At 43.1% G+C, this 13,825-nt stretch overlaps 1 protein-coding gene across 1 annotated transcript; it reads left to right on the top strand.

Moving 5' to 3' along the window:
• Positions 1-945: 945 nt before the first annotated feature.
• LOC149963205 (uncharacterized) lies at positions 946-5,328 on the top strand. Its single transcript, XM_090165166.1, has 5 exons — positions 946-1,350; positions 2,974-3,281; positions 3,343-3,714; positions 3,779-4,333; positions 4,421-5,328. Exons 1-5 carry the CDS (start codon positions 946-948, stop codon positions 5,136-5,138), a joined length of 2,358 nt encoding a protein of 785 aa, XP_090021292.1. The 3' UTR covers positions 5,139-5,328.
• Positions 5,329-13,825: the final 8,497 nt, after the last annotated feature.

Genomic DNA, 13,825 nt, shown 5'->3' with positions numbered 1-13,825 from the left:
CCTAAGGGTTTGGTGTCTAATAAAACAGCGGCTCGTAAAAAAATTGGCCGCTCGGAGAACAAGAAGGACACAGTCAAAAAGTTTTTTTCGTATATTCATCCAGCTTTGTCAAAATAGTCAAAAGAGTTTTCTGCGGCTCTTTTGAAAAACAACCTTTGTCAGCGATAAAAGGATGAACCGCCACCATATTTATGGGGCTATCATTAAAGTAGTCATTGATCCACCCTTAAATTTAATAGGCTTAAAAAACATTGGGGTCCATCTTTTAGAAAACAATCGAGTTTTATATAATAGAGTTTCGACTTAACGACGTGATATTATTTTTATACAGCCTCAAAAGATACGTATAAATAGAGCCCTATCGGCCAAAGAAACTTCACTAATCAGCGGAATTCTCAAGTTGGAAGTCGTTTTCTTATCGCCTAGAAAAAATGGATAGCGAAAGCTTATGTTGGTTTCTAGACGATTTGGAGGTAAATAGACCATGGTCCGTACCGCAACTACTGCAATTTTATTACGGAATATGTTTATTTTTAAATTTAGACCCGGGGTTTGCACCAAATAAGTTACCCGCAATCTTTAGCCGTCTGAGTTTTAAATTAATTTTGACGGTTATTGAAATTTTTGAAACTGTTCAAGCTATCCCCCACGTTCCAGAAGCGTGCCAAACGGTAGCCGAACTCCGATTATTTAATCAAGCATTACCGCCTCGGTTAGGCGAAATTATTGAAGCGAGATATAATAAGCGGGAAAAAGAATTACTCGAACTCGAGTGGGATGCTATGTTGGGTGCCGAATATGACGAACCTGTGTTGGACTACCTGAAGAGTAAGTTTTTTTTCTCGTACCGAAAAATATCTAAGAAATTAAAATATATATTTATTTTTTATAGACGCCCCTGAAATTGTCACGGTCGATGATGCTCAACCGCGTGAATCCGCCGAAATGGTGGACGACTATTTCAACGACCTACTTAACCAAAGCGGTTACGGGGAGGCGGAGGGAGATTTCCCAATTGTAGGGTATATTGAATTTGAGGACCCGAATTGCGTAATTTTGGGTCAGAATGAAAAACAGTTCCCGAACTTCAATATGACGGGAATTGAATTGGAAGCTGAAATATCGGGTAATATAGCGGAAGGGCTTGCCAGGGTCACTGAACGGGTATTACGCGACGTAAACCCCGCTGACATGGTACAACTAGTAATCCGTAGTTCGGCGCTGGGTGCGGCGCATCCCGATATAACCATTTCATTTAGGAGACGTGACCAAATTGATATCGAGGCCCTTCTCGACGAGATATCCGAATCTATATATTCAGATGAGGAAGAAGCGTTTTTCCTGGCACCCGTTAATTTAACTTTTTCCATTGTCCGTCTCCCCCAAGGCGGTGGCCGTACAAAACGGAAACGACTAGAGACCTTTGCCCTGTTTTCTAGAAATAGACGAGCAATTGTCCGTATTGCGAACAGCGACTCAATCTGTCTCGCTAGAGCTCTTTGCGTCGGTGTGGCACTGTGTAAATATCAGAATGAACCCGAAAACAAAAGACTAAAAACGGTCTATGAAACTTTGTCGCATACCAAAGAAAACAATGTGGCCCAGCGAGCCGAGGCGCTCCTCCTATGCTCCAAATCGGGTGTCCGACCTAATAAAGAATGCGCGTCGCCCGAGTCGATTAGAAAATTTAGAACGTATCTCAAAGAATACGATATTTTAATCTATCAAATTAAAAACAGCTGGCCGACCTTGGTGTACGATTCTAGAGTAAGGGGAGGTATGGACAGAAAACGTATTGTACTTTTAAACGAGGGGGCGCATTTCAATCTAGTTAAAAAGCTGGCTCCCTTATTCGGGAAAGAAAAGTTTTGTTCAAAGTGTCTAGAGGGGTACAGACAAGATAGCACCCACGCGTGTTCAGACTATTGTTTCGCGTGCTGCAGGGCCATAAAATGTACCGGAGATATAATAAAATGTCCCGACTGTTTACGTAAGTTTACGGGTGTCGATTGCTACGCTCATCATAAAATAAAATTAACAGGCGATAAATTATCATTATGCCAAAATTTATTTCATTGCACGGAATGTTCGATTCTAATCGATTTGACTAAACGCGACGGCCAGCTGCATTCTTGTACCGAACAGTATTGTACCGTTTGTCGTAAGTTTTCCCCCTCGGGACATCAATGTTACATCCAAGTAATAAAAGACCCGCGACACCCCCCACCACGTTTCGATTCCAACGGTCAGCCCACGCAAATGTGGATATTTTACGATTTTGAAACGGTCCAAACCAAACGGCACCCCGATAAGAAAAACTGTTATATTCATCAACCCATTTTATGCGTGTCGGAAACTTATTGTGTCGCGTGTGTTGATACCCCCGACGTAGCATGCAGATTTTGCGGCGTTCGCCAAAGACAATTTCTGGGTTCAGATTCCGCGCGAAACTTTTTCGAATATTTAAGAACACTGGCTCGGATAAGAAGAGTGACCGCGCTGGGACATAATGCGAGTAATTATGATACGCAACTCCTATTACAAGTTATAATGGAGAGTGCCGACTCGTTTGAGCCCGATCCGATAATAAATGGAACTCGCATCTTGCAACTGAAACTACACAATTTAACTCTATCGGATTCGTATAATTATATACCCATTCCTCTGTCGAAATTCGCGGATACGTTCGAGCTGGGTCGCGAATATACGAAAGATTTTTTCCCTCATTTTCTATTCAACGTAGTTGATAATAATTTTGACATTTACAAACCCGAACAAACAAACTACGTCTCGGAGAACTCGCTGCCCCCCTTGGAAGCTTACGGGGCCCAATATTTCACGGCGAAAGACCGCGAAAGTTTTAACAAATGGTACGCTCTCGAATCCGAAAAGAGTTCGGGATTTAATTACCTCGAAACGTTAAAACTCTATTGTTCTAGAGATACCCACATATTAGCTAAGGGTTGTTTAAAGTTTATGAAACTATTTCAAGACTTGTGCGAAGTTAATCCGTTTAGCGTGGGCGTGACTATCGCGTCAGTGTGCAGTTACGTGCTAAGGAAAAACTTTTTGGAGCCAGAAACGATTGGCATAATACCGGCTAATTTGTATCGGTTATCCGAGCCTCAATCCACCGAGGCTTTAGAATGGCTGGCTTGGGAAGCGCATGTCCGGAATGTTACCATCGTGTCAACGCTGAATGGTCGAGAACCGCGTGCTGGAAAAATTAAAATTGATGGTCTAATCGGTGAGAAAAACGCTCTACAATATCAGGGCTGTTGGTAAGTATTATTTTAAAAAGTTCGAAGAGACAAAATATAAACAGGTTTTTTTTCATTAAAGGTATCACGGTTGTAGGACTTGCTTCGGGGACTCTGTAAATAGGAACCAGCCATTATACGCTAACGCGAGCGATACCCTTAATACACGATTTTCCAACACGATGCGGACAACCAATAAACTTAAAGAAATGGGTTATACCGTCATTCAACAATGGGGGTGCGATTGGATTTTGGAAAAACAACAAAATCCAGCCATAAATGAATTTTTAAAAAATTCTAATTTTTCGGAAACTTTAACTGAACGTTTAGACCCGCGAGCCGCTTTTTTCGGGGGCAGAGTATCAGCCCTACGAACGTACTGTAACGTTGAAGGGACCGACGATAAAATATTCTACGTGGACATTTGCAGCCTGTACCCTTTTATAAACAAACGGTATTATATCGAAAAATATATATATAACGAAAACAAATATTTAAGTGTGTTTTCCTTTTTATAGTGGCAAAGTCCCCGTTGGTCATCCGACAATTCTGCTCGGTAGCGATATTCCAGCCATTGACGATTTTGAGGGATTATTGTTATGTAACGTGCTCCCGCCAACCAATTTATTCCATCCTATTCTTCCGTATCGGACCGTTAACAAAAAGTTAACGTTTACCGTATGCCGGACGTGTGCCGATTTACGGTATCAGGGTGACTGCGAGCATTCTGACGACGAAAGAATGCTTAAAGGCGTTTGGGTAATCGACGAATTAAGATGGGCGGTAAATCGCGGATACAAAATTACAAAAAAAATTGAGGCGTGGTCATACACGGTGACGCAATACGATCCTGCAACGGACAGTGGAGGGATTTTTCGAGATTACGTTGACTGTTTCCTAAAAACCAAGGTGGAGGCGAGCGGCTGGCCGTCAGATTGTCAGACCCCCGAAGCCCAGGCTGAATACATTGCGGCTTTCGAACGTCATGAAGGGGTCAAATTGGACCCTACCAAAGTCTCCAAAAACGAAGGACTTCGTGCCATCTCGAAATTAATGCTGAATTCCATGTGGGGGTCTGTATGGATTTTATTACCCCCCCCCCCATTGGGGTTATAAATCATATTGGGTAGCGTGATAGATATTAAAACTTTTTTTTCCAGAAAACTCGGTCAGCGATCCATTGTGACCAAAACTGAAATCGTTCGCGAACCCAAAGTGTTCTTTGAACTGCTATCAAATCCTGAAATCAACGTAAAATCGGTTTTGACAGTCAACGATACGACTCTTCTAGTGAAATCAGCCCCCATCAAGGAAGCGGAAATCCCTCTAAAACATACAAATTGCGTAATTGCCGCTTATACAACCTGTCAAGCGAGATTAGTTTTATTAAAATATCTTGAAATAGTCGGAGAGAACGCGTTATATTTGGACACTGACGCCCTCCAGTACGTCTCGAAACAACCCCTTATAACTACGGGCCATTATTTGGGCGATATGGTCAGCGAGTTATCCGGTTATGGAAAGAATTCGTTTATTTACGAAGCCGCGTATGGCGGGCCAAAAAATTACTCGTTTTGGGTGAAAAATCCGGATACGGGCGAAAAATTTAACGTTACGAAAGTGAAAGGATTTCGAATTAATATCGGTAATCAGCATATCATTAACGGCGAAAATTTAAAAACTATGCTAGGAGTGACTGACGAAGAAACTGAAATACCGGCGGCGTTTGCCGTGCCTCTGCCCAAACAAATCCGTCGACTTCCGGATCATACGCTCGTTAGCGTCGACTTGGAAAAAGCGTATCGGCCCGTAATGGATAAAGTTCGGGTTTTATCGAATTACCGAACAGTTCCATTCGGATATAAAATACGCGCTTAAAAAAAAACCTTCGCTCTTATGCGGGCGAGCCGCGGGTCGAGAGGCGCCGGTCTCCGCGGGTCGCCGTCTCGGCGTTCGAGAGAGAGAGAGAGGCGCGCGCGCGTTCTCTCTCTCGATCCGCTATCCGCGCGCGTCGGGGTCACGAGGGGGGTGTGTCTCTAGCGCGCCGGCCGCTTTCCACGTGGCAAGGGGGTGTGTCACGGGAAAACGTGTTTTGTTATTGTCAAAAATAAAAAATATTATATATAAAAACAAAATGTCCATTTTATTTCATTCTGGTTTCAGCTACGCGGTGATAATGTACCCTTTTTATCACAGTTGTAACATCATACTTTGCGGGCCTAGCCAAAGTGGTAAGACATATTTCGTAGAAAAACTGATTAAACATTTAAAACAAATGTTTGAACCTCAAATTGAAGAAATCCACTGGTTTTACGGCGAGGATCAGCCAGGATACGATAAACTTAAAAAATATAACGTTATATTGCATAAGGGTTTACCCGATCCTGACTTATTTGACGGCTCGAAACGGATACTGGCGGTTTTAGACGATTTAATGGGGGCGGGCCAAAAAGGAGAAGTTGCCCAATTGTTCACCAAAGTCTCGCATCATCGTAATGTTAGCTTTATCTACATAAGTCAAAATTTATTTCATCAGGGTCGCGGGTGTCGCGAAATTTCCCTCAATGCGCACTACATACTTTTAACGAAAAATGTACGGGACAAAACACAGAATAATTGTTTGGCGCGCCAAATGGCCCCTGATAACTCCAACTTTGTTATCGAAGCGATTTCTGACGCGACTAGAGACCCAAACTCTTACGTATTGATCGACCTTCAGAAAGATTGCCCCGATTCACATCGGATCAGAACTAATATTTTCCCCGGCGAGCAAGTCTCGGTATACATTCCGAAATAATACTTTTCCGAGGGTGGTTAGTTACCACACACACACCCGCCGCGAGTCGAATTCATTCGATGTACAATGTCTCGACGAGTCAGGTCGCAAAAACATCTGCTCGAATCGATCGGCAAATTAAAGGGCGTTAAGAGACGTAATATTTTAATTAACGCCAATAAAGAGTTGATCGAAGCAATATCTGATTGCGTGTATAATACTCTTATCGGGAATATACGTCTAACCACGCGGCAAAAACTACGATTAAAAATACACCGTAAAACGTTACGCAAAATTGCCCAGAAAAAATTGGGCTGGCAAACTAAAAAACGAATATTATTAAATCAAAAAGGTGCCGTATTTTTCTCGTTTCTTCTGCCTATTGTGTCGTCGCTCGTGGGAGCCCTAACAGGTTGAACATAAAAAATGTTAAGGTACTCGAAAAAAATGACTTTAGCGCCGATTACGCCACCCCATCAACAACTCAAACCGGATATTGACACGGAAATGGCTGATATTTTAAAAAGCGAAGCGCTCGATGACAGGACCAAGTGGAAGATATACGAAGAGATGCTATTAAAAAAGCACGCTCGAAATAAACCGATTGAAAATAACGATACGCCCAGTTTCGATACATTAGTCAATCTGTTCCCGCTAGGATACAGAGCGAGCGCCCGAGCTATATTTAATCATTTGATTTCGGACAGCGGTCGACTGCGGTGGGACAGCCAGGGGCAGATTTTATTAGACGGTGAAATACAAACGGATTCTGATATTGTTGATTTAGTATATTATCTAATAAGTCCCCACGCGCCGAGACCCCAGAGTTGGTCAAAATTTAATAACCTGGTGGGTAAACTACGGAAAATCACCCCTCAAGCCTTCCCCACCACCACCCCATTACCGTCTACTTCGTTCGTAACAGCTTCCGCCCCCCCGGGCCCCCATCTTTCGCTCGCCTCCTCCAAACGAAAGAAAACTTTGCCGTCAGCGGTCGGGCCTAATTCTTTCGCGACACCTCGACAGTCACCGAAACTTTGGTCGCCTACTATTAAGAACCGTTTACGTAAAAAAAAAACGCCGAGTGCCAAAATTTTGAAATGAGAGAGTTACCGATAAACGTAACGACTAGACTCGAAAAAATATATTTCGATTCTCGTAATCCAGCTAGCTACGGGGGTGTTGAAAAATTATACGATTCTGTCAAAGAGCTCGGAATATCTCGGGAGAATGTTGAAACGTTTTTGCAAACTCACGACGCCTATACGTTACATAGACCAGTTATTCGAAAATTCCAACGACGAAAGATTCGTGTGGGAAACAGACTAGACCTCTATCAGACTGATTTGGCAGATATGCGGTCTTTAGCGAGCGACAATTCCGGATACACATTTATTCTTACTTGTATAGATTGCTTTTCGAGAGTGGCATTTGCCGTCCGCCTAAAACGTAAGACCGGCGCGGAGGTTGCCCGCGCCCTGAAAATAATTTTTAAAGAGCGGGGCAAGCCCCGCGCTATACAGTTCGACCGTGGGTTGGAGTACGTTAATTCGACTGTTTTAAAACTCCTAAAAGAGGAGGGCATTAGACATTACCATTCCGAAAATAGCGATGTTAAAGCCGCGATGGTAGAGCGTTTTAATAGGACCCTGAAACAGCGCATGTATCGTTTTTTTACTCATAAAAACACGCGACGCTATCTCGACGAGCTGCCCAATTTAATTCATTCGTATAACGCCAGTTATCATACTGCAATTAAAATGGCTCCCTTCGATGTAAACGACAAAAATATTCTTCAAGTTTATAGAAATATTTACAAACCAGGGCAGTCTCAGCCAGCCGCCCTCAAGCCCCGAAAATGCCGTATCAAAGTCGGCGATTACGTAAGGATTACCCGAACTGCCAGACCGTTTTTAAAAGGGTACAGCGATCAAAATTGGAGCGCCGAAATATTTAAAGTTATTTTCAAGAATACTAAAAGACCTCTTCAATTTAAGCTCGTTGATTTGGCTGACGAACCCATCACGGGATATTTTTATTTCAAAGAAATTCAACGAGTTATAAAACCGGAAGAATATACAATTGACAAAGTATTAAAGAAGCGACGCTCAAAGGGTAAAGTCGAATATTTCGTTTCTTGGTTAGGGTATCCGGCTACATTCAATTCTTGGGTTTCTGCTAAAGATGTCCGAAGCCTTTTACCTAACGATACCCAGTAATTCAAATCTCGAGATATTTCCGAATAATACGGTAGCCTGTTTCACGATAAAATTACCCGAACCTATCGAATTAAAGGGGGGGTGGGAAGTTGCGTTGGTGGAAATATTGTATCCCTTTTCGTTTTACAACGTGTTGCCCTATGACAATTACGTCTATTTCCGCGTTAATCCCGCCCAACATGGGGGACAGTCTGACCCTAAAATGGTCGGGACGATGCGAGAAATCCCTCCGGGGCATTACTTGAGTATAGACCATTTACTTAAAGTAGTAAACGACACCGCGCTATGCACCGCCGCTAATGTGTGTCTTACCCACGATCCGCTGAACGGACACGTGGCGCTGGTTGGAAAAAATATTACCCCCTATGGCGTATTTATGAGTGACGGACTGAGCAACACGCTAGGATTTGAAAGAACTAAAACTATCGCGGGCAGAAGCGAGAACCCGGCTCGCTTAAATTTCCACATTCCGCCCCAAATCTTCGTTTATTCCGATATCGTCGCTGATCAAGTGGTGGGCTCGTCGCTCGTCAAATTGTTAAGAATAATAGCGGTTGACGAATCAGCCCGATTTGGTACTCATATCGAGAAAACATACATTTCACCGCATTACGTGCCCATTGAGAAGAAATACTTTGATACTATCCAAATAGATCTACGCGATGTTTATGGGAAACCAGCTCCTTTTGAGTTTGGCAATCTAACAGTAAAACTTCATTTGCGTCCAAGATGCCCTTAAGACACGTTCTTGAAAAAAGACGCTGCGTAGCGTGCCCGTACGCTCAATATTATGCCACTCAGGCGGGTGGCGCTATTCCCGACGTATACGTGGGATCGCCGTATCAGCGGGGGCACGGGCAATTCGGAAGCGGGTTTGGGAGTTTCTTCTCCGGCTTGTACAAGCTAGCGAAACCGTTTCTTTTACGGGGGGCGAAATTTTTGGGGGGCCAAGCCCTCTCCACGGGAAAACAAGTTTTGGCTGATGTCTCGACGGGGTCATCCATACGTGAAGCTACCAAACGGCGCCTCACAGAAAAGTACGATGATCTCAAACAACAATACGGGACTGGGAAACGTAAACGCAAAACTAAAACAATTAAGAAAAGACCAAAACGCGGTGGAAAAAAATCATTAGTAGGCAGGAAACGAGCTAGAAAGGTCGTTGATATTTTCTCCTAAAATTATGGGTCATTGCGAAGCGTTAAAAAGTGAACTTGATATTTTTCAATCCGCGCCTATCCAAACGTCAATTGAGGGAGGAAAATGGACCACCTTCAAACCCATCTCGTCGCTGCGAGGCGATACCATCGAGTTTAATATTCCTGGAAGCGGGCACGAGTATATTGATTTACCGCTTACGTACCTACTTGTTAAAGCTAAAATCGTCGCCGATGACGCGGGCAAAAGTTTATTACCGTCGGATGTTGTAGGGGGGTGTAACAATTTTTTGCACACGCTATTTAATCACGCGGAAGTTTACCTTAACGGAACCTTACTGTCTCCGTCAGCTTGTTCGTACGCTTATCGGGCGTACATTGAAACTTTGTTAAATTTTGACAAGGGTGCCAAAGCGTCCCATTTAACAGGCGCGCTGTGGTACAAGGATACCCCCGGCGAAATGAATTCGGTCACTGCCAACGAGGGTTTTAAACAGCGGAAAGGATTCACGGATCAGTCGAAAGAAATAGATTTAATTGGTCCGCTGTTTCTTGACGCGCTCAATGTCGAAAAATATTTAATTAATGGCGTAGATTTACGTATTAAACTATCGCGAAGTAAAGCGAGTTTTGCGTTAATGGGTACGCCGAAGCCCGGGGTTGACTATAAAATTATCATTACGGACGCGAGCTTGTTGGTACGTCGAATACAAATTGCACCCAAAATACTTATCGCTCACGAAAACGCCTTGTCACGAGCAGCAGCAAAGTACGCTTTTACACGCACCGAAACAAAAATATTCACCATCAACTCGAATATCCGAAACACAGTTATTCCCAACGTATATTTGGGTACCCTCCCGGTTCGCTTGATTGTCGCGCTGGTGGATCACGAAGCCTACAATGGAACCCTGGCAAAAAACCCGTACGCTTTCGAACATCAAGATTTATCGAGTTTAGCTCTTTACGTGGATTCTGACGGTGTGGATTCGAAACCTATTACGCCAAACTACGACGCGGGACAATATATTCAAGCCTATCATACTTTATTCACGGGTAGCGGAATTCATTATAGAAACACCGGGATCGATATTTCCCGGGGAGATTATGCCGGGGGCTACGCTTTTTACGTCTTCGACATTTCAAACGACCATAGCGCGGGTGAGAGTCATTATTGGAACCCCTCCAGACAGGGCCAGATGCGTTTGGAGCTTTCGTTCGCTAAACCAGTCCCGCAAACGTTAAGCTGCGTAGTTTTCGCCGAATTTCAAGCCAGCTTTAGCGTAGACAAAGATCGTAACGTTTCTATTGAAAACGTGTAATTATGCGCGGATCCGAGATTTTAAACATTTTGAGACGTACGCGCAATTTTATGGGCGTATTCGCTTCGGATTGTCTACCCGATAAGATTAATAGTTTTCCAGCGTCACTGGTTGTAAATCTGGACCCCCACGATGAACCCGGCAGCCATTGGGTCGCGATTTACCTTGATAAATTAAAACGGGCTTGGTATTTTGACTCTTTGGCGCTACGGCCCATTTTGCCAGCCATTAAACTTTTTTTAAAACAAAATTCGAGAAAAATCACGCCCACCAAGCGGCGACTTCAATCGACAACGAGCGTCATTTGCGGACATTATTGCGTGATTTATATACGTCACCGATCAAAACGTAGAAGTCACCAAAGCTTCTTTAAGGGTTTTTCACGAAGAGACGTCAACAATGATATAATGGCCACTAGAAAATTTAACAACCTGTTACGTCATCATAAACGGAGTATAAATTCCCGTCGCGCGACTATACCCCGTTTTTATTCCTAACTAAACCCTCAGTATCGTGTCGGTGGCATGGCGAGAATGGCCTTTGTAGACTTTGACTTCCCCCCCCCCCCCACCAGTGAATTGGCTATTCCGACATCACACTCTAAACACCCGACAACCGTGTTCTTTGGAACGAAGTCTACTTTTCGCCGAATGGATTACCCAGAACCTCGCTGAAATAGACAGTCAATTACGATGTCCATTTTAATTTTTTTTGTATCACACTATAATATTTTTTTGACTCGTAAAAGAAAAATAATTTTTGTAATATATCATCTTATAAAATAAATATTTTTTATTATCTTATAAATCCGACTCGTTATTTCTCATTGCTCGCGTCATTTTTTTTAGATTACGTAATTAATAGTTCATTGTGTCCATTCATTCGCCCACGGTAGAAAAATATTATAAACGTATTTTAAAAATATTAAGTGTCAATTTATCAATGTAAAAATTATTTTATACGGTCACCTTTAAAAATAACAATGTATTCAATATAAAAACGTTTATTCACATTTTCTTTACAGCGGTTTTAATATTATGAATTTGATTAGTTTTACAATATTCTTGAAAATAAATCAGAGCAGCCATTTCCTTTTCAGTCGGCATTTTTAATTCGGCTGGCAGGTTAGATGTAGTTGGTTCGGTTGATTCCATTGTGGCACCGCGCTTTTTACATGTCCCAATAAGTTCGTTAAGATAATCGATAATTTTATCATCTGACATTTCCTCGGCCTCTGTGTAATGGAGCGATTCACTCGCATCACAATCACACGCCAGATCCGAATCTTCTTTCATTGTATTACAAGATAAATGTGTCATTAAATGTTGTTTGAAACCTCTCACGGACCGGTATATTTCCGAGCATATCCCGCATTTCTTCGGTAGCCTAAGCGGAGACATCTTCCTCTTTCCCATAGCGGCTGGCTTATGAAAACCGCAACGCATCTACGTAATCTTTACGTTTCATGGTGTAGATTACGTCATCTTTAGTGAGTCATTTTTAAATTATGTCATTTTTATAGATTACGTCATTTTGGGGTTTAGACCCAGAAATATTATTCCGTAGCTCAAAGAGAATCGGGATGGCTAGTCACGAGGATCTCACCACCGTAACCGGTCGGCTAGAAACGTTCAAGCAATGGGACAACGTACACGTGAACAAGGAAGACTTGGCCCACGCAAGACTTTTCGCCGTAGACTCGGACGGCATAGTCGAATGCTACCTCTGCCACGGACAGTTAGGCAGTTGGGAATCCGGCGACGTACCCCAAACGGAACACGACAAATTTTATCCCAACTGTCCGTCACCCGCCGCTTTGGATGGCCAAGATATCCCGCCATCCGAAAAATACATCTCCGGCGGAACCACAACCACCCCCGAGGGACCCGGCGACAACGTAACTCTTACCATCAAACGCCTCGAGGTAGAACATTTAATGAAAATGCTCGTAAAAACGCTAATTTCAGATGGTTCGATTCAACCCTTTGAGTGAACTTTGGTATATACCCTACGAAGATCGACGTAATTACCATGATATAAATAAAATACATTTCCAAAGACGTATTTTCAATGTAAATCGTATTATACAGCCTGTACTCGAAAAATATCTTAATAAAACCTTATAATTTGTATACACTCTTCTCTTTTTTTCCCAAAACACTTTTACCGATGACCTCCCGCTATTTTACGGTACGCTTAGGGGCCCGAAAGTGTTTGTCGGCGAAAACCAACTCGAATTGTGCCCGAAATTAACTATGACGGATCGTCTGTTTGCATAACATCGTGTCACCGCCATAGGGTCAGATAACCTATTGACCTAAAATGGGTTAACACCTGGGTTTTATGGGTTATAACATCGTAAATCAACCTCGTAAATCAGCTAACCTTTTGACCTAAAATGGGGTGCCTCCAGCTATTAACTATGACGGGCCGGCTGTTTGCATAACATCGTGTCACCACCATAGGGGCAGATAACCTATTGACCTATAATGGGTTAGCACCTGGGTTTTATGGGTTATAACATCGTAAATCATCTAACCTTTTGACCTAACCTTTTGACCCCGCCGAAAATGTACGCAAAATGGGGCCCCTACGGGGGCCTGTTTCACACCTATTTATTGTTTGCATCGTGTCCATAGGGGCAGATAACCTATTGACCTAACATCGTAAATCATCTAACCTTTTGACCCCGCCGAATATTGCCGCAAAAGGGGGCCCCTATAGGGGCCCGTTTCACCCCCGTTTCCCCCGCCCGCAGGTGCCCCCTTATCGGCATACGCACTCACTTATCTCTTATGATGTTAAATCGGTTGTAAAAAGACGCGTTTTTAGGGTTGGGACGAAGCGCTCTCGGCGGACGACGATGACACTAATCGCTGAACTTTAGTTTCGCGCCAATGCATTGATTTGAAATTCTTTGAGCGGGCCGCTATGGGGCGAGAGAACGCGAGCGCATGCGCAGTGCACCGTGGCCGAACCCTCTTCGCATTGCTTCGCGAACCAGCGTGTAGAAATTAATATGTTAAATCGAAAACGTAAATCGGGCAACTATTTTAAAAAGGAACGTCTAAAAATGTTACAGGTAGAAAGC

Source organism: Leiobunum rupestre, chromosome 1 (genome assembly GCF_980474605.1).
Source record: "Leiobunum rupestre chromosome 1, qqLeiRupe1.1.hap1, whole genome shotgun sequence".
NCBI lineage: Eukaryota > Metazoa > Arthropoda > Arachnida > Opiliones > Sclerosomatidae > Leiobunum > Leiobunum rupestre.
The sequence above is the reverse complement of the archived record's forward strand: the minus strand, read 5'-3'. Positions and strand labels throughout refer to the sequence as shown.